Source organism: Argopecten irradians, chromosome 1, assembly GCF_041381155.1.
Source record: "Argopecten irradians isolate NY chromosome 1, Ai_NY, whole genome shotgun sequence".
NCBI lineage: Eukaryota > Metazoa > Mollusca > Bivalvia > Pectinida > Pectinidae > Argopecten > Argopecten irradians.
In genome coordinates this window covers 60,940,318-60,961,677 of record NC_091134.1, presented here as the reverse complement: position 1 = coordinate 60,961,677, position 21,360 = coordinate 60,940,318, and the positions used below count along the sequence as shown (strand labels likewise).

Below are 21,360 nucleotides of genomic sequence, written 5' to 3'. Positions count from 1 at the left end.
GTGTAGCGCCATTATATAAATGTAGACTAAGTACAGTTTGCATACACAAATATGTAGCCGTGTTCCCTAGACAGTAATTCTGTTTATCTGTGTCAATGCAGGCAAGGAATATGACCATGTATAAGATATATACTTCCTTGAAGTAAGTAAAACATACATGTTGCATATGTACATGTATGCACTTGATCTATTTTACAGTTATGAGAGGTACGGTTTGTATTGATATTGACAAATCCTTTGTGTTATTCAGGCTTTATCACTCCATTCCTCGTACTGACGGAGTGAAGCGAATCGGGAAGTAAAACCAGAATTTTGGAAATTTTCTAGTTATTGTGTAATATATGTACCACCAGAGGTTTAAATAGTATTTAAATCTCTGGTACGACACAACAATCGTTTTTAAAAAGTTTGTAGTTTGATATGAAAGTTATAAAATCTCAATTACTAGCCTGGATATTGAATGGAATTTATTGGGTAACTGCATAAACAAGTCTGCTGGCTGTCCTTGGTTAACTACAACGAAGAACCAACTTACTTATCAGATCATGTACAAACAGTTACATTTTTAGATTGTAAAATAGTCGAAAATCTGAGAGTGATATTGCCTAATCGAAATACTATAATGAAAATATATCGATGGGAAAATTCCTCAAATGGTAAACTTATCGAAGTATTGAGGGGAGGGGGGGTATAGCTATAAAAGATATTCTGAGGCTTGAATCTACACTGTACTGATATCCCATGTACTAATGAGGGAGTGAATAATGCAACACATCTTTGATTGCAGACAATAACGATGTATGTCGGTTATATACATAGAAAAGTGAAACCAAAGCAAACCAAAAAAGGCACTTTGGACAGACAAGGATTTTTTTAGCCTTAGGTCAACGGTTAACAGTCTGGGCAATAAACTTAAGCTCAGGCTGAAATTTCTGTTTTATTGCAAACAACTTAAACATATGAAAAAAAGAAGAATATAAATGTTTAAGCAAACAATTCTTGAAAAAATAAATGCAATGCCTAACAGTGAGTCTAATCAATTGTGGAAAGTACTGAAATCCCTCAAATTCCGTAAAATTGATGACGAAGATACCCTCATTGGCAAGAATTTTAAGCACATTTAAAAAATTTGGGGAACATAAGCAACTGTCAGGATCCAGAATTTAAAAAGGAAATCGAATTGAAACTTAATCAGCTGAAAGAGTATTACGGAGAACTATAACAATAAGAGAAATTACAGATGTTATCAAGCTCCTAAAGAAAAGAAAATCGGTCGGACCTGATTATATATTCAATGAAATTATAAATATTTCTATAAATGCTATGCTTCCGTCATTAGCAAAGTATTTTAACGCAATTCTAAGCCGTTGTTGCAATCCTAATTCCTGGAATAAATCATACCTTATTCCTGTTTTCAAATCTGGTGATGCAGATCTCCCTATTAATTACAGAGGCATCTCTCTTCAAAGTTGTCTGGCAAAATATTTAATTCAATTTTGAATAATAGAATTACTGTCTTTATGCCAGATATGATATGTCCAAATTAATTTGGTTTTCGGAAAAATAGTAGAACTAATGATGCTTTAAATACTCACAGGCCAAAAGCAAAGTGTATGCTTGCTTTCTTGACTTTACAAAGCTTTGATAGCGTTTGGAGCACAGGTTTACTAAATAAACTTGCCGAACATGTAATGGTAAAAATTATTTTCAATATAATATGCGACATGTATGAAAACACAATCCTCAATTAAATTCAAAACGTTTACGACGGACTAATTTGATATTATGATATCAGAGGGGTAAGACATCCCCATTACGTTTCATTTTCCTACGCCACTGGATGTTTTAGATCATAAGAAGACAAGAGTCGTATTAAATTTTCAAAATCTGTTTGATGGTGGTTAATTGCATCTTTATGACTGTAGCAGGGTCTACTTAGTGGTTTTAAAGTAATGAAGCACTCCACGCAGAAGTAATCCAATTGATGAAGTTTCTTACTCCACAAAACACCCTCTTCATGAATGAAGAGGGCCCAACTCCCGGGAACACCCGTACGTCGTACGTAATGGAGCTGATCTATCTAAAGTACGCTCTAGATCAAGATCTACATATAATCATATATACGTCCTGTCTCTACCACGGCCAGTACGGGAGTGACGCTACCCTGTCATCTACAGGATTTAGGCCTCTTTGTTAAAAAGTCATTTGAACATAGGAAAGCTGGCTTGATAAGTGTAAGTTGTTGTTTTGATCTACTCTGTGTTATGTATATCTATGTTTTGCTATCGGTCCCTTTTGTATGGATGTAAGGAAGCAATAAAGTTGAATTGAATTGAATTGTAACAGGGCGAAAGTAGTGTTCCGCCAGCCGGGCTCGAACCCGCGACCCCGGAAGAACAGGGAAAATACATATTCCTGTCGAGTGCCCCGACCAGGAATCGAACCCGGGTCTCCGGCGCGGAATTCTACGGCTCTACCGACTGAGCCAAAGAAGCATGCTCCGTCAGTTGAGTGACAGAGACCGTATTTATCACTATGTACAAACCACACCGACCCGCTCCTTTTACAGTTATATACGTATACGTACCATGATGTTTATGATACTCATCAATTTGTTTTATTCATTCCAGATAACTAGATTGATTAGAGCCCAATTCCTACATGAAGTCACAAGTACATGCATGTAGTTGTAAGATGTGCGGAATATACCACTTTGATACTTGGTGATAAGTTAAACTTCTCCAAACAGTAAAATGGCATGGGTAGTTGACAATATTAAAGTTCAACCTTGGGACAGCATACGTAAACAACTTATAGAAATGTTTGATGACGATGAAGATATATTTGACAATGTAATTCAGCATTCGGAGGAGTTCTTGAAAATGTCTGAAGGAAATCCGCGTCCCTGGAATGGCAATGAATACTTCCAAATACTAGAAAGCAGTTTTGGGAGCTCAGTGGACATGGTCGATTTCTTGATACGAGTAACTAAGGAGCTGAATCTTCACACGGACATGGGCACCAGGCCAGTGGCCGATACCTTACAACAACACAGGAGTGAACTGATGTCGCGTCAGAGAGACGAGGAAGAAGACAAGAACTTCGTCGGCAGAAAAAAGTACATAGAGGAGATTGTTGAGATAATTGTGGCTGTGCGAAACAAGTTCAAAGGTAACTCTAACAAAGTACGCACGGAAATATCGCAACGAAAAAAGCATACAATTTTACTATGCAATTTCAATGTTTATTTCATGCTGATGTGAAATGTATCATAATTGTTCATAGACATCAAAAGCTAACACAATGAAAAAAATGCAAAATATAGACGCATCTATTAAAATCACATAATTTTTATGACGATAAAAATAATTTCGTTCAAAATAACTTGGTATTTATATCACTTTGTTTGAGCTGTAAAAGAATGAACGCTAGCACAACAGTCTACCTAAGCTTACATTATAATAAATATAATATAATTATTATAAGGTTCATTTTCAAACAGAGCAGTTTCCATTTGAGGAGTATAAGCAAAAAAAACCGGACGGAATGATTTTGAATTTTTCGCTGAAGGACGTCCAATATGTGTTCAATTGTAATTGTAGTTCACAAGTAATGCAGTTTACACACATGAAAATAACAAAACAAAAATCATCTTGATTACAACAGCTCAAAGTTGAAAATTGTTTTAGGTGTAAGCATTTGTGGGATGGGAGGTTTAGGCAAGACAGCACTGGCCAACAAAGTCTGCAGGGAATTACAAGGGACATGGAAGATAATTAAAGTTGATCTCCGGTAAGTATCCTAAAACGACATAAACTGGCTTGATCTCCGGTAAGTGTCCTACAACGAAGTAAACTGACCCGATCTCCGGTAAGTATCCTAAAACGACGTAAACTGACTTGATCTCCGGTAAGTATCCTAAACCTTCGTAGACTGACCTGATCTCCAGTAAGTATCCTAAAACGACGTAAACTGACCTGATCTCCAGTAAGTATCCTAAACCGTCGAAGACTGACCTGATCTCCAGTAAGTATCCTAAAACGACGTAAACTGACTTGATCTCCGGTAAGTATCCTAAACCGTCGAAGACTGACCTGATCTCCAGTAAGTATCCTAAAACGACGTAAACTGACCTGATCTCCAGTAAGTATCCTAAAACGACGTAGACTGACCTGATCTCCGGTAAGTATCCTAAAACGACGTAAACTGACTTGATCTCCAGTAATGTACTAAAGCTATGTAAACCAACTTGATCTCCTGTATGTATCCTAAAACGACATAAACTGTCTTGATCTCCAGTAAATATCATAAAAAGAGATAAACTGACCTTATCTCCGGTAAGTATCTTAAAACGACGAATACTGTCTTAAAACTGTATGTCATGTTACATTGATTAGTAAAAAATAATATAAGACTGAGAACATTTCGTTAAAGGGACAATTCAGCCTAAGAGAACATTAAATTGTGTACATATATCGGGAAAAACAAGTTCTAATTGAAATCAGATCAGTCGGTTTTACTGTGATATGCCTCAAAAGCCCATGGTTGTGACATGTGTGTAGATGTTCAAACTCGCTCGCTGTCCGCCATTACACATTGTGGTCGGACTTCTTGCATGCCGAACCCTGTCCCTTGCTCGTAGAGTAATGCAATTTTTGTCTAGAACTGCTCAAATCGCTCTGACAGTAGTGTGTTTTACCTTATTAGGGGAATTGTCTTGCCTAAAAATCATTTTATCACCTTCTCAGTGGTTATGTAGTGTATTTGTTCAACGTGCGTGACTTTGGCTCGGGTATGGGTACAGCGTCCATATTGTACCTGCTTAATCGTATTGATCAACGATTTGATATTTCAACGATATTAATTAAAATACTAAACAATGACGTGGAATTTGTCAATATTTTATGTTATATGTTTCATAAGAAATGTAGAACAATACATTTATGCCATATTTTGCTTCTTGGTTATGTAAAAGAATTAGCCTGAGTGAATTGCCCCTTTAACTATAGGCGGGGTTCTGTACATGCATCAGTATAGAGGACGATGATAAGCAGGGTGACACCAAAGGAAGCTATAAATACCTACGTATACTCCATTTGTTACTTTTAACAAATCTGCATTCCGATTTGCTTTCAACATTTGACTACTTTTTAAGTGCATGTTTGTTATTTTAATTGAATTTGAAATAGGTATTTTTTTATCTAAAGTATAGAACAACTGAATATTTACTGTATTTGGGTACTACATCTTATGTCGGAAAGTTAATATATGTGGCGGTTAGCTTCCCTGAATATGACAAGAAACTACTGCTTGATCACCACTGTATAAATATAGAGTTAAAAGTTATAAGATAAAAAAAAATCCAAACAAAGGTTACTTATCATGTTTATCTAAAAAAATGTTCAACAGTTACTTGTTGAGACACCTCTATTTATCTAATGATGACTTTTTCGGAGAACTTTCTTTATGTCGTTTTTATCATGTATTTAGCCTTTGCAACCAGTTGCATTTATTAAACTCTGTATGTAAATATCATCAAACTCCATTGTAATTAGTTTTGTATTGGCAGCGAAGTGAAATGCACAAGGGAAATGTACAGAAAACTGTTTATGGAACTTACAAGCGGATCCCTACCACGAGGAGATGAAGGCGAGATTCTCCAAATGATTCTCTGTTTTCTGAGGGACCATGTTCATTCTAGTAAGTGTTGAATATCATACTATATAACTAAAATGTTTTGTTTATTTGAAATTATCATAACTGGTCTATTGTCTAAATAAAATTGATGAACTTCCCTAAGAAAGACTGTTCTTGTAGAAGTACCCAGACAATAGACTTAACTATGTCGGTGTAAATCCTCATAAGTTACATTGTTCATCATTGTATATCATAGAGATCAATTTGTTCTACTAAAGGTGACAAGTCATATAAAATCATGTTTTAGAAACCATAGTGTTACTAGACAACATCGAAGATGTTTTGGAAAGAGAGGGAATACGCAAGCTTCAGAAAGAGTTCTTGGACAAGCTCTTCGAATTTTTCAACGAGTTTGGGGATGAATGCAAAGTAAGGCGACACTACTATCAAACACTAAACTCGTACAGCATTGGATTTATTTTTCTTATCATCACTCTGTTAGCTGGATTTAAAATTATTTTGATAATTTTGGTATTGAAAATAATCATGGTCATCTGAGCAGTAATTGCATTTTGTTTTAAATCGTACACTTATCAGAGCATGGATTCGTAACCAGATTGATCCGTCTAGAAATTACCAGTATGAGATAAAGCACCATTTATGTGAAGTTGGCAGGGTCATGTCAAATCTTCTAGTTCTAGTTCTAGTTAAAGAATTTGAACTTGCATATTAAATGCCCACCTTAGCCCAAACCAGCAGAATACGTGTATATCATATTAAACTGGGATTTAGAGTTAAAACAACTCCGAGAGAATGAGGTTTCAGTTTTTTATAATGACTAGATATAGACGTTTGTGGATATTATCGTTTTAGATTCGCCTTCTTCTGACAACACGCATTCTACTGACTTGTCATCCACTGATACCTAACGCCGTAGACAGATTCTGGAAAATGGTTAGACGACAAGAAAGACATTACGCATTGATAAGGGAAATCGAAATGCTTCCATTTGGTATCCAGGAAGCAATGGAATTCTTCGCAATATGCATGGGAGAGGTAAGACACACAAACACTTAAAATGAACAAAATCTGGAGAAAATATACAATAAAAGTATGATACACCAAATGGATATTAATGATATAGAAAATAAGGAAAGGCAGATATCCGAACCCTATGGTAAGTGTAGCTACTACGGTGACATCATAACTTCACTGCAATAACTCCCTCACAACACTTCGGTCAAACAAGGATGTTTGGCAGATATTTTTCGATATATTAGCTAAATCATATACAATGTAGTTTAGATCTTTGTTCTTTTTGAAATTCTATATACGTAACAAAGTTTTCAATTGTAGTCATTGGCATAATAATCTGCTTTCATTGATCACAAGTCGAAGGACTAATTATTAACTTACATTATATATAATAATAATAATAATAATAATACTCTAAGAGGTTTCTTCATAATTCCAATTGTTCTGAAATCAGAACGATTTTTTAAGTGTTCCAGCAAAATAAATGTAGTGTAACTTACTTACTTTTGGAGAAAATCGACTTTTTGTGTCCCTATTTCCCTGATGCAAATATTCACATTTGCCATACTTGGAAGGTCTTTATCACTACGGTGTTTATTCCCATTGAAAACAAGCGTTCTGACGCCCTTCGCGGGTTAAGTTCATCTTACGAATTTAAAGTCAACAAATGAAGCGGAACACTATCAAGAAACAATGCATTTGCAGCACTTATATCGACATTAGTCGGACACAGAACTCGATACCGGATTATAAGAATTTTCTGTAATGGTTGCAATAGGAAAGTATTACGATGTCAGTAAATAAATGTCTAATTTCTTTCGTTTGATTCAATTTCTAAATTTGATGACTTGATCCCTAGACTGGTTCCCGCCTCAGTTACCTCCCTTGCGTACGCTTCACTGAGCGGAGCGCAGCCTAGCGGAGAGTAGAGAACTAAGGGAAGGGAACCAGTCTAACTTGATCCCGAACATTCCAGTGACGTCACTTTTAGTAGAGGTGAATGAAACAGCAGTCAGTCCCGCCAAACAGTGACGTCACAATCACCGGAATGACGTCGCTTACATATTTCCCACGGTAGTCAAAAGGAGTACACACTCATTCGGTTTAGTGAATGCATATTTTCTTAATCATCAAAGAAGCGTTTCGCTTTGAGTGAAATCGTGTAAATAACAGGCAAATTGCTTCGTTTTGAATACCATCTTCTGTATATATAATGAAAAAGTTGTAGGATAAACAGAATACACCAGTGGCGTAGGAAGATGAAATGTAATGGGAGGCAAAGGTCCTCAATATTTTGTAACCCAAATTATTGTAATTTAGAAGGGCTGAGATGAGTTTTACAATGAATTTTGATGATTTTGCGAGGGCCCGAAAGCGCGAGATTTTGGTGTTTGGGGGGCCGGGGCCTCCCCGGGAAAATATTACCATTTAGAATAGCTTAAATGAGTTTTGATGAATTTGCGACCGCCCAAAGGCGCGATAATTTGGTGTTACGGGGTCCGAGGGTCTCCACCGGGAAAAAAATACGATTTGGAATGGCTGAGATGAGTTTTACGATGTATTTTAATGATTATAAAGCGTTCTTAACATTGAAATTTTTCGATTTAAAGCTACCTGCATTTAGAAATGATAATTGTGTCGTCATCACATTATGCAACCCTACTCGATCTGAATACACCGGCTTCACACCATCGGCACATTGTTGTGTAACATAAAAAAATGAATAAATTGTCTCGCTAAGACATAAACAGATTGATCTTTTAAGAGACATTTTTTTAAATAGTACATAGAATCCCTTGATGGACACTTTTAGTCTAGTTCGTGTGCATTGAATTTTTACTATGTAAGGTTTGACATTATGTGCTTGAACGTTTTAGGAAATGCGCCGCGCAGCGGAAAATTTTCTAGAATGAAGTACGAAAAATGTGCAGGAGGACCCTTTTTTCTTTCAAATAAGCATTTTTGGAAAATTTCAGTCGGCGAAAATGGGGAGTGGGGGGGGGGGGGGGCAAAAAGACATGTTTGCTCCCCCCCCGTCCTGGGAAACGGGAGGGGGGAAGCAGTTGCCCCTCCCGCCCCCGCTTCCTACGCCCCTGTACACAGTCACTATCTTACAATACAAGTTTTATTTTGGTGTCGACAGGGAAAACCGAGATGACTCGGCAAAACCTCTTCATCTCATCTCCTCGCATAAACGATAGCAGCATCGATATTAATTTTAGCAAAATAGAAATGTCCAACGTTGGAAATATTGCAAGAACATTCATTATTTACATAAACCAGTAATAAGAATAAACATTTATTTCATCTAGACTAAATAATTTGCAAATCCCATACGCCGCCTGCAAGGAGATGTCCCTGGCCTATCGCTACCCACGATGCTCTCGATCGTGGTCTTATATTATGTAACTTTTAATGGGATATTAAATCTAGATATATCTGTTTTCAACCGTTAAATTTCTATAAACATGTGTAAAACAAGCAGTCTGAACTGCTATTCCGAGACCGTAAAATGCAATCTTGGTCACCTCAGCCAAAACACAGGGGCACGCAAATTATAAAACTCGGTTAGCTTTTTTATTGTCATTATTGTTATATACACTGTATGTGATTTTTAAACGAAAACATATATTTTACCTAAGAAGCCAATGATATATATAATGTAAGTATCGGTTAGCTTGATAAATATATAATTAACATAATACGTATCTTTTAAATTAATTGTTAATATCCTATTTTGTATTGTAGAAACAGTTCGACACTAGACAAATGGAAAGGATAGTGAAAATCTGTGGTTTCAGTCCACTAGCTATTGAAGTCCTATGCAGTTCCATGCTCCAGAATTCATTATCCCCAGAAACTATCATAGCACAACTAGAACCAAACTTCTGGCTGAAACATATTTTAAAACCAAATGTTTTAAGCTGTCTGAAAAAATCATTTGAGCCTTTAAACAAAGGCATACAAAATAATTTGATACGACTTTCTGTTTTTCGTACTGCATCGTTCGGTATTGATGCTGCTGCAGCAGTCCTCGAGATGTCTTCAGGGCACTTTGATACGAATGCAACAAGACAGAAGCTACTGATACTGAAATCATGTAGCTTTATTCAGATTGATATTGAAGACCGTCAACACACAGAGAGATTTTCGCTGCATCCAGTAGTATATCACTTCTTGAAAAACGAAGCAAAGAAATCTGGAGATTTTCGCAAAGAGCTTCAGATTGCGACGAAATACTTTGCTGAGCACTTCAAAAAAGTTATTTGCGAAGTTGCAGAAGAAATGGAAGAAAACTGTGTAGCTGGGTACAGAAAACTGGGATATGACAAAGCGCATGTACTAAACCTATATGAAATAATTGCAACACATGACCTGCAATCTATTTTTAGCAAAACTCGCGATAGCCTTGAGACAGTGGTGGAAAGTAGGAGGGTTTATGAAATCGCAGACCTTCTTCTGTACGACGATACGAAGTGGAGTGTTATACGAAATTTTCTTCTTACAACCACGAAAAGCAAAGACAATCAGCTGCATTATCTATTCTGGCGTGCTTGCGAAATAGCTGTTCTGGTGGATCTAGATAGAAACGAAGATGCCAAAAGGAAAATCGACGAAGTAGATGTGGTGATGATCAAAATGAGAGAGAAACATGAACCAGACAAGGAAACAATGGCAGCCGTCAGTGGTACCTTTCACTTTCAAAAGGGTAGATACTTCCGCAGAGAATACCGCTGTGAAGAAGCACTTCGCTGTTTGCAACTTGCCGAAGAAGAGATTTTACGTGTGAAGAAGGTGAAGGAAAGCCACTTAATCCTTTTGTCTAAGATTTATAATGTCATGGGAGGATCTGAATATAGAAAGAAGAATGCAAATTATTGTAAAGCCAGGGAGCGCCATACGCGGGCATTGGAAATCATCCGAGCACGTACACACACTCACGAAAATAGTGAATACCTCAATGTTGAGGCGTCCGAGTATATCCAAAACATTGGAACATGCTTTCTTAGGGAGGGTGATACACATCGCAAGGCGGGAAAAGAAAAAGAGGAAATTGAATCAAAATACAACAAGGCTATCGAGCATTTTACAACTGCAGTACACCTTGATCAGCAGATGAAGCTGGATAACATGGCGATTCATGCGCAGATCCTTCAGAACCGAGGAGAAGCTTTCGGTTCTATGGAGAAATGGAAAAATGCTGAGGAAGATCTGAAGGAGGCCATGATACTTCGCAGCAATATACTGGCTCATCCAAACAGGCAGATCACTATAGGAAAGTTTAAAATGTCTGAACTACTGTATAAAAAAGGCGTTTTCCTTTATCATACAGGAGAAAAGGGTTAGTTGTTTTCGTCTTATTAGACATCCCACCTCTAGTGGTTATAATGTAACGTTTACTACAGAAATATGTTAATGTAATATACAGTTGTAGTTTCATACGCTAGTAATAAAATCATTTGAGATGGTATTCAGAAAATAGCACAACGATTTTTTACCCCCCTGAACAATCGAGATTTAAACATCATAAATTATCTTTTTTGAAAACCTGTATTTGGAATGTAATTTCGATTGTGAAACGAATTGTAGCAGCGTCATTTCTCGTTTATTTTTACTTACTGTTTCAGATACAGCATTGGATTCAATGTTATGCGGTAGGCTGCTATGTGAAGATATAGCAAAGATGGTCGTTACAGGAGGACTGCCTGTATACGACGCTCACTACCCAGAGGTCAAGGATCTGACCTTCAAACTTTTATATACCCTCCATGACAACAAAACACGCCGTCATGTTCGTAACCAATACAAGGTTTGTAATCATGTAATATTTGTATATTTTAATATATTAGGTATTTTGTGGCAGAGCAAAGAATACTGTGAACGAAGAGTACTGTAAACAAAGAATAATGTAAACAAAGAATAATGTAAACAAGGAAACTGTAAACCAACCTATTTGCGCATGCGATGTACGTAATTCGCGCATATCACGGATTACCAAAAATCGACTTTAAGTACAGTAGAGCGTTTTACAAAAAATCGACTTCAAGTACAGTAGAGCGTTTTACCAAAAATCGACTTCAAGTACAGTAGAGCGTTTTACCAAAAATCGACTTCAAGTACAGTAGAGCGTTTAACCAGAAATCGACAACAAGTACAGCAGAGTGTTTTACCAAAAATCGACTTCAAGTACAGTAGAGCGTTTAACCAGAAATCGACTTCAAGTACAGTATAGCATTTTACCAAAAATCGACTTCAAGTACAGTATAGCGTTTAACCAGAAATCGACTACAAGTTCAGTAGAGTGTTTTACTAAAAATCGACTTCAAGTACAGTATAGCGTTTAACCAGAAATCGACTACAAATACAGTAGAGTGTTTTACTAGAAATCAAATACGAGTACAGTAGAGCGTTTTACCAAAAATCAACTTCAAGTATAGTAGAGAGTTTTACCAAAAATCGACTTCAAGTATAGTAGAGAGTTTTACCAAAAATCGACTTCAAGTACAGTAGAGAGTTTTACCAGAAATCGACTACAAGTACAGTAGAGCTTTTTACCAGAAATCGACTTCAAGTACAGTACAGCGTTTTACCAAAAATCGACTTCAAGTACAGTATAGCGTTTAACCAGAAATCGACTACAAGTTCAGTAGAGTGTTTTACCAAAAATCGACTTCAAGTACAGTATAGCGTTTTACCTGAAATCGACTACAAGTACAGTAGAGCGTTTTACCAGGAATAGACTACAACTGCAGTAGAGTGTTTTACCAGAAATCAACTTCAAGTACAGTAGAGAGTTTTTCCAGAAATCGACTACAAGTACAGTAGAGTGTTTTACCAGGAATCGACTACAAGTACAGTAGAGCGTTTTACCAGGAATCAACTTCAAGTATAGTAGAGAGTTTTACCAGAAATCGACTTCAAGTATAGTAGAGAGTTTTACCAGAAATCGACTTCAAGTACAGTAGAGAGTTTTACCAGAAATCGACTACAAGTACAGTAGAGCATTTTACCAGAAATCAACTTCAAGTACAGTAGAGCGTTAACTAGAAATCGATTACAAATACAGTAGAGCGTTTTACCAGTAAATCTACTTCAAGTTCAGTAGAGCGTTTTCTAGAAATCGACTACAAGAACAGTAGAGCGTTTTACCAGAAATCAAATACGAGTATAGTAGAGCGTTTGACCAGTAAATCAACTACAAGTACAAAGCGTTTTATCAGTAAATCTACTACAAGTGCAGTAGAGCGTTTTACCAGAAATCAACTACTAGTACCGTAGAGAATTTTTCAAGAAATCAACTGCTAATGCAGTAAAACCTTTAACCAGTAAATCTACTACAAGTACAGTAGAGCGTTTTACCAAGAATCGACTACAAGCACAGTAGAGCGTTTTACCGGAAATCGACTACAAGAACAGTAGAACGTTTTACCAAAAATCAACTACAAGTACAGTAGAGCGTTCCACCAGAAATCGACTACAAGTACAGTAGAGAGTTTTACCAGAAATCGACTACATGTACAGTAGAACGTTTTACCAGAAATCAGTAGAGCGTTTCACCAGAAATCAACTACTAGTACCGTAGAGAATTTTTCAAGAAATCAACTGCTAATGCAGTAAAACCTTTAACCAGTAAATCTACTACAAGTACAGTAGAGCGTTTTACCAAGAATCGACTACAAGCACAGTAGAGCGTTTTACCGGAAATCGACTACAAGAACAGTAGAACGTTTTACCAAAAATCAACTACAAGTACAGTAGAGCGTTCCACCAGAAATCGACTACAAGTACAGTAGAGAGTTTTACCAGAAATCGACTACATGTACAGTAGAACGTTTTACCAGAAATCAGTAGAGCGTTTCACCAGAAATTGACTACAAGTACAGTACAGCGTTTTACAAGAAATCAACTACAAGTACAGTAGAGCGTTTTACCAGAAATCGGCTACAAATACAGTAGAGTGTTTTACCATAAATCAAACTCGACTACAGTAGAGAATTTTACCAGAAATCAGTAGAGCGTTTCACCAGAAATTGACTACAAGTACAGTACAGCGTTTTACCAGAATTCGAGTACAAGTAGAGTAAAGCGTTTACAAGTATAGTAGAGAGTTTTACCAGTAAATCTACTACAAGTACAGTACAGCGTTTACTAGAAATCGACTACAAGAACAGTAGAACGTTTTACCAGAAATCAACTGCAAGTACAGTACAGCGTTTTACCAGTAAGTCTACTACAACTAAAGTAGAGCTTTTTACCAGAATTCGACTACAAGTACAGTAAAGCGTTTTACCAGAAATCAACTTCAAGTACAGTAGAGTGTTTTACCAGAAATCTACTACAAGTACAGTAGAGCGTTTACTAGAAATCGACTACAAGTACAGTAGAGCGTTTTATCAGAAATCGACTACATGTATAAGTACAGTAGAGCGTTTTACCAGCAAACCACGAAATTAAATACCCGTAAAAATATCGTTGGGCGTGAAAACGCGAGATAAATTTGCCGCGAAAATAGCTAGGTTTACAGTAGGTTTTTTAATTTTGTCTTTGATGAAGATAAAACATATATCAGAATGACCTTGACCTTATTTTTGTGTACGAATTCTCAATCTGTCCTGACGAACGTGTGACTTTTAAGGTGACAAGTAATATTGTAGGTCGCGATGCTGTAAAGGTTTGTTTCATTATAAGCTATTGGTGATTCAAGAGTCGAAAATTTAAGACAAATGTAGATCGTGAAATAATACTCATCTGTGTAACTCTGTTAATTGTCGTTTTAAGGACTTTTGATAAACATAATTACAAAAGTTAAAAGTTTTGATAATTTAAATTTAGAACAAAACCAAAATGATTTAACATCATACTTTAAAATTTCATTTCTGAATGTCTTTTTTCAGAAGTTCGAACGAGGGAAATACGATAAACGAAACAGCAGTCGTAAAAGCATTGAACAGTCGCATTTTACGCGAAACCCCAAGTATGGAACTAAGTGGAGGAACCCGGCTAAACAGGATGATTCTGATTCCTCGTCTATCGATGAAAATAGCGACAGCAATGATGACGAACTTATTGAAATGACCCAAGAAGAAGCTGATATTGACTTTACAGGTGTCAAACCTACAGTGGATATTGAACAAGTAAGGAATTGGTATGAAGGAGGCGGGGCAACTCATTATCTCAAAGCTGTCTTTGCAAGAGGTAGAGAGGAGGACGAGGAATCAGAAGAGGATTTGAATGAACGTATTTCATCGTTAGGCATTGGTGATGTTCACGATGATGAACATTTACAAAGAGCCACTGATGACGAGTCAATGGGAAACAGGGATACAAGAACTCATGACCCAACTGCACTTCCTCCAATGGAGGTGGATGAATATACCGTGTCAAACACCCACAGTGAGAACACGAAACGCTTACCTCACACTCAAAAATCAAGAAAACGACCACAGAGTGAACGCGCGGCTCCGCATCAAAACCAGGAAGACGAGGAGGAATTGGCAGTGCAGGGCAAACGACCATACCAACGTGATACCAATTAGCTATGGCTACTCGTAACAATGGATGACGATATTGCTTTCTAAGGAAATCCTATCACCGCTGATAACTGCTGGAATGTCTATCAATTTTGTTCGACAACAATACCACTGGATCTCATAGTAAACCGTTTTCTCAGACACTTGGGTGTAAAGATGTTTTAAAGATAATACAGTGCACCGTTTCGGACGATATCTTTTAATGTACGAAAAAAAACCAAACTATCTGTCTTATCTGATATACAGAGTGTCACTCCCTCGGATATTGAGGATGTTCATTTAGTTTTATCGGCTCCTAGATTTACACAATGGAACGGTGAACGCATACTCCTACTATACACATGGTCTTCGAGCATTGTTCAGCAGCCTTTCTTCATGTCCTTTTCTGATTTTGTCGATTCAAACTGATTTTGATTCACTTAGGAATGTTTCCTTGTGGCGTAATATCAAATTTATTTGAGTTTGTAAACGGCAATTTCGAGAATATTTTTTTTCATTCCTTCTCAAATTTAAGTCCTTTTCAGAGTCGATATAATAACTTCAGTTCACTACGAGGAAAATTGTCAAATGAGATATACAGCAGAAGTGTGAGAGGTTATCTATAACTTGTTTAAAATGCGTATAACTTCAATAAAAATCTTTTAATTCTTGTAACCAAAATAAATTAACTTATAATAATAATGTAGTGTCGTTAAAATACACAGAACCTTATAATGTATGTGTGATTATATATCTAATTCACATTTAAAACGATTGTTCTTGGCTCCAAATAAATATTGCAATATATCGCGTAAAATATCAACAGGCTAAATCTATGAATGTCTCTAAAAATCATTAATAAAAAATACTACTGCACAACACAACCAATACAATAATAAACATTGCAGTACAAAAATAATAATTATAATTATTTAAAAGCCCACTACCATTTAAAAACAAAAAATAAACTAACGGTGATAAGGACGACGGCGGGAAACAAAAGAAGACCCGCGCTGTGAAAATTAACAATTGATTTATGTTAATTAAATTGTTTAGGTGCTGACAAGTGTAGAATAAACGGTAAGTAAATAACTTCTGCGACTCTACAATATTATCATTACAATTTAAAAAAAATTAAAGCCGTTTCGGAAAGGTAGTGGACCTTTAATGGCAATATTTGTGTCGAACATATAGTTATAAAACATAACTTTATATAATCAAACATTATCATCATTACATCTCGAAATGACACCACGATAAGTAACTGAAATCGGGTAAGGCTTTCTTAATTCTTCCGAGAACTTTGGAATCGTACGACATTGTTTATTGATAGTCTTGTATTTACAGAGCTATATTTCCGGGCAGGTATCCATTGTGACGTCATTATTTTGTGAGAAAAACACGTGTAATTTTATCAGAAAATCATGAAGATACGCACACAAACAGATGACGATACAATCAATACCTACCTAAGGTCAGATAACACTGTTTTATTCAAATTCAGGTCTTTTATATAAAACCAGTAATGATATCAGTTACCATGGTAATGAAGCTGTACAACATATCATTAGTAACATATAAAATGGTGTCGTGTGTTTTGCTCGTTTTCTCCTCTGCTACGCTATTCATTTGAATAAATATGGAATTTTACGCTTTTACTGTCTTATTAGTTTCTAATTTTCTCGCGAGACAATACTAAGAAATTTGAAGTCAAACGTGTTCTCAGCAAGCTTGACAAGTTTGGTAAAAGTCTCATTACAACATGCTGCGTTCAAGATATAGCCCAACGCACAAACCGACTATCACTGTACTTATACACGTATGATAAAAATTCAATACAAAATTAAGCATTTATCAGTAGTTTATCAATAGCTGCAATTATTTATCAATATAAATCTATCATAATATCGCTAGTATATTAATTACTGCTGTAAATATTAACTATAAAGGCATCTTAAATACAGAAATCACAACCGTAAATAATCAATAAATAGATCATTTTATATGAATTGTAGACCTAAAACTACAGTATTATGGTATTCACCATAGTCATATCAATATCCGTTGTAGACCTACACAATAATCATTTTTTTTTATTTCTTTTTTCTTTTTCAGAAGTTTTCAATATGTAAAAGTTACATCAGACATCTGCACACAAATCATTCATCATCTTCATCATCATACATATACCACTCAATATACAACGTCATTCAGTAATCACCATATCCCACAGTAGCTCCATACTTTTGAGAAAACCCATGTCATTTTTTTCTAACAGGTCTTATTTTCTTGCATTTTTCATGTAGATTTCAAATCTGTAAAGATAAATGGGTGTTCTCGAACTACTTTTTGAGATATTTGAGCTTGAAATATACCATCCATGCAAATTTGCTGACTGAAAATAGAAAAAATCATAAAATTATGTTTTCTGTAATATTAGGGTGAATGTAGTCTCGATCCTGTTGATATTTTGTCCTAAATTCCTAACGATAGAACAATATACAAAACTCTTGTATTTTTACAAATGCTAACTAATTTTTGTTATTTTCCAGGACCGTTTCTATACGTAATTATCATGTTTTGCCATATTTTCGCCCGTAAAAAATCAATGAATAGGCCAAAAAGGAAATGAAACCCATGTCAATTTCACAATATTTGTATATGATATACCCAAGATAATATATTTTTCAAATATCATATAAAAACATGGGGTCCTCGATCAAAATTTCACATTTTTGTAAGCTTGAAGTTTGTAACTCACAACCCTACCCCCATTTCATCCAGTGCTAAGATGGGTCATATTTGATTATTTTTTGAAAATCATGCCACAAAAAAACTTTCCACATCAGTTCATATGTTTATGTGATAGTATATCTGGTTTATGTCTGTTTGTTTTTATGATTTTCTCCAAATTTTGTGTTTAAAGGAAATTCGTATGCGATTTTTTTTAGAATTCCGGAATTTCGGTCCGGCCGGGTCCCCTCATATCATTTATAGCGATGAAGAGCACTTCCGGTGTTTGAAAATCCATTCCCATTTACGACAGAGAACGCAAAAAACCTCAGAGATAGCATATAATTTTCACTTCACTGCTTTTATTTGATTTATTTAATGATTTTAAGCATTCAATATTATATATAGACAATTTTCACCTATTGAAAAAATATCCAAGTGGGATGTCGTGGCGTATCGGAAATCATTCTGGACTTCAAATTCCGCAACTTCCGGTATAGCGTCATATAAATTGGCGCGGTTTTCAAAAGTATGGACCTACCTTAATATCATCAATAACTCTTATATTTTAATATCATAAGAAATGTTATCACATCTATCCTCCTATCATCAAACATAACATTATATATAATACCATCACCCGCATCGACATCATCCATAAAATAATGATAATTATACAAGGTCATCACAGTACATGTAAGCGTCGAAATTGATATGAATGAGTTATATTTGTAATATTATTTTAATTGAGTTGTGCACAAACAGAATAAACATACCGAATACTAAGGAGAGAGGGAGAGAGACAGACAACACATACAGGCAGACAGACAGACAGATAGACGGACAGACGTGCAGACAGACAGATAGATGGACAGACGTGCAGATAGACAGACAGTCAGAGACAGACAGACAAGCAAGCAGGCAGAGACAGTCAGACAGAGACAGACAGATATGCAGACAGACAGACAGACCTGCAGACAGACAGACAGAAAGGTGTGTAAATATGAGACATCAAATATTCAACATCGCAAGAAAAGCAAAATTTGATTAATTGTGGCAATAACTTTCAAGGTCAGGAAGATAATATTATATTCACTATAGTATCATCATATCCGGTATATCAGTCGTAGATCTAAAACAACATAATTATGGTATTCATTGACTATCATAATATATCAGGTGTAGACCTAATCAACGATATGACCAATCAAAAAGAGGCCCAAAGCTTTAACGGTCTTCTGACATTCTAAGCAACAATCTTAAAGGAAATTAATTAAATATGGCGTCATGGTGACCATCTCTGATTTGGAAACAACCCAAAATATAACAACACTTGGTTGGGACCATGTCAGAATCATTTCAGGCAAGTTTCAGCTTAATTGCACCGACGGAACTGGAGACGAAGTTCAAAATGTGATTTCAAGATGGCAGCTGTGGCGGCCATCTTGGACTTCGGGTCGACCCGAAAAATAACAACCATTGGTAAGGACCATGGTACCGCACAAAGCTTCGTAACTTACGAATTTTCGCAACTTTTGCGTAAGTCATGTTTACGAATTACTAAGCGTTTCACATAATTTCTACGCATTTTCATGTCGGTATTGCAACACTCGTCATGTCTCCTTCAAATGTGGAACTATCGCAATAATATTTACACATTGTAAAACTACGGATAAAAACGGACAACTTTTGTTCACTTTCTCTTTCAGCGAGTTATAAAATCATGCCAACTCATGCTAAATCCGAGCTATTGATTCCACAAATCGGCACATAACTTCAATGGAAATCTGGTGTGGTACAAATTTTAAATTTTAAACATCTTATGCACATGTAAGATTTCAAATCTCAAAAAGTCCATCCAATGTATATCTTATACAATGTACATACATTGTCTACAATATTTATGTTCTAAGTTTATTCTGTACGTATATATATAGTTTAAAAATCGAGGCGGGTAGGGTTATGCATATTTTGTTATGACGTCGAGGATATACCCATTTCATTTTTAAGTGTTCCAATATATCTACAGTGAGAACAATTTTGTAGACATAAAGATGTAATTAACCATCATCTAACAGATTTAAAAAAAAAAATCATAGTTTAATTATTAAAAAGTCCCTTGGCTGAGGAAAGCTGGCTTGATAAATGTTTAGGTTGTGGTTTTGATCTATTATTATCTATCTATTATTGTTACGTATGTTTTGCTATCTATCCTTTTTGTATGCATGCAAGAAAGCAATAAAGTTGAATTGAATATATTAATTGATTTTAGTTTATTTTAATGTCCCCTTGTCATTCAGGACAGTGTTAATGATATGGCGGGATTTGTAAGATATATTATTCTGAGTAAAACAGGAGTATTCCGGAGAAAACATACTAACCAGCTAATAAAGCCGATTATTTATAGATTACAACTACCTCACTACGTGTATAAATACATGTGCGATGTAGTACAGTGTATAACAAATAGAGATGGTTATATATTTATATTTATCCCATAACTATGCATGTTTCACAATGGAAAAACCATGTGATAAATTCCATAGCAGTTGGTTATCGTTTATGTTTACACACTCCAGTGTGTCAACACCTACGGCGCCTCTGATTGGTCAACTCCAAGATCTCTTGATTCCGATTGGCTCTCAACTTCGGGCTACTTTCATTGTATTTACTGTTTAACAGGTAGTTGCTTATTCAAAATATAAAATAATATAATATTGGCTCTCTATTTATGCACAATATTTTATGGCGGGAAATGTCCCTGAATGAAGACGAGAAAATGGTCACCACGGTATAAATATAAAGTAAAAGTTTTGGGATAAATAAGTTCCCCAACGCGTGACTGTTGTTTAGCATGTTTATCTAAACTCTCGTTAGTTAATTTTCAAATTTTGAAAAGACACTCGCTAAAGCTCGTGTCTTTTCAAAATTTGAAAATTAACTAATTCGAGTTTGATAAACATGATAAACAACAGTCACTTGTTGAGGAACCTCTATTTAACAATTCTTTAACAATATACTTACATAATGTACATCAGACTTACAGACTAATGTTGATGGCATCATTGCGATCAGCTTCGCGTACTAGTCCACACAATTTATCACATCCGATGTCATGACCTACATCAATAGTTTTTACATTTTGACCATTATATACAGTATGACAGTAGAATCTACTAGTCTACTCCCATTGATTATAATTTTGTACCTGATATACAAATACTGGATACGTGTAATTAGTTTGCGATAATAACTACTTCCAACACACTATTAAGTCCTATGCTCCAACACACACAGATGACACAACAGAATACATGTATATATTTAGATAAAGAAGTGCGCGAGGTGTTCAATACGAACTAGACCTATGATATGAGATCATGTGTCGCGCCATTATAAAAATGTAGACTACAGTTTGGATACACATATATATAGCCGTGTTATT

At 35.7% G+C, this 21,360-nt stretch overlaps 2 protein-coding genes across 3 annotated transcripts in view; one reads left to right on the top strand and one right to left on the bottom strand.

Annotated features, from left to right (window-relative positions):
• LOC138336336 (uncharacterized) overlaps window positions 1–21,285 on the bottom strand; it is a 48,391-nt gene extending 27,106 nt beyond the window's left edge. Inside the window, exon 1 of the mRNA XM_069285792.1 lies at window positions 20,940–21,285. The gene's annotated coding sequence lies outside the window, so the exon portion shown is untranslated. The remainder of the gene's footprint in view (window positions 1–20,939) is intronic.
• On the top strand, window positions 7–16,837 carry LOC138336319 (uncharacterized). 2 transcript variants are annotated; one of them, XM_069285761.1, is made up of 9 exons: window positions 16–142; window positions 2,631–3,171; window positions 3,690–3,792; window positions 5,570–5,700; window positions 5,945–6,066; window positions 6,511–6,693; window positions 9,421–11,014; window positions 11,301–11,482; window positions 14,568–16,837. In XM_069285761.1, exons 2-9 carry the CDS (start codon window positions 2,754–2,756, stop codon window positions 15,207–15,209), a joined length of 3,375 nt encoding a protein of 1,124 aa, XP_069141862.1. In that variant the 5' UTR covers window positions 16–142; window positions 2,631–2,753; the 3' UTR covers window positions 15,210–16,837. The 2 variants fall into 2 exon arrangements, with proteins under 2 accessions (XP_069141871.1, XP_069141862.1); XM_069285770.1 differs by lacking the exon at window positions 2,631–3,171 and having other exon boundaries at window positions 7–142.
• Window positions 21,286–21,360: the final 75 nt, after the last annotated feature.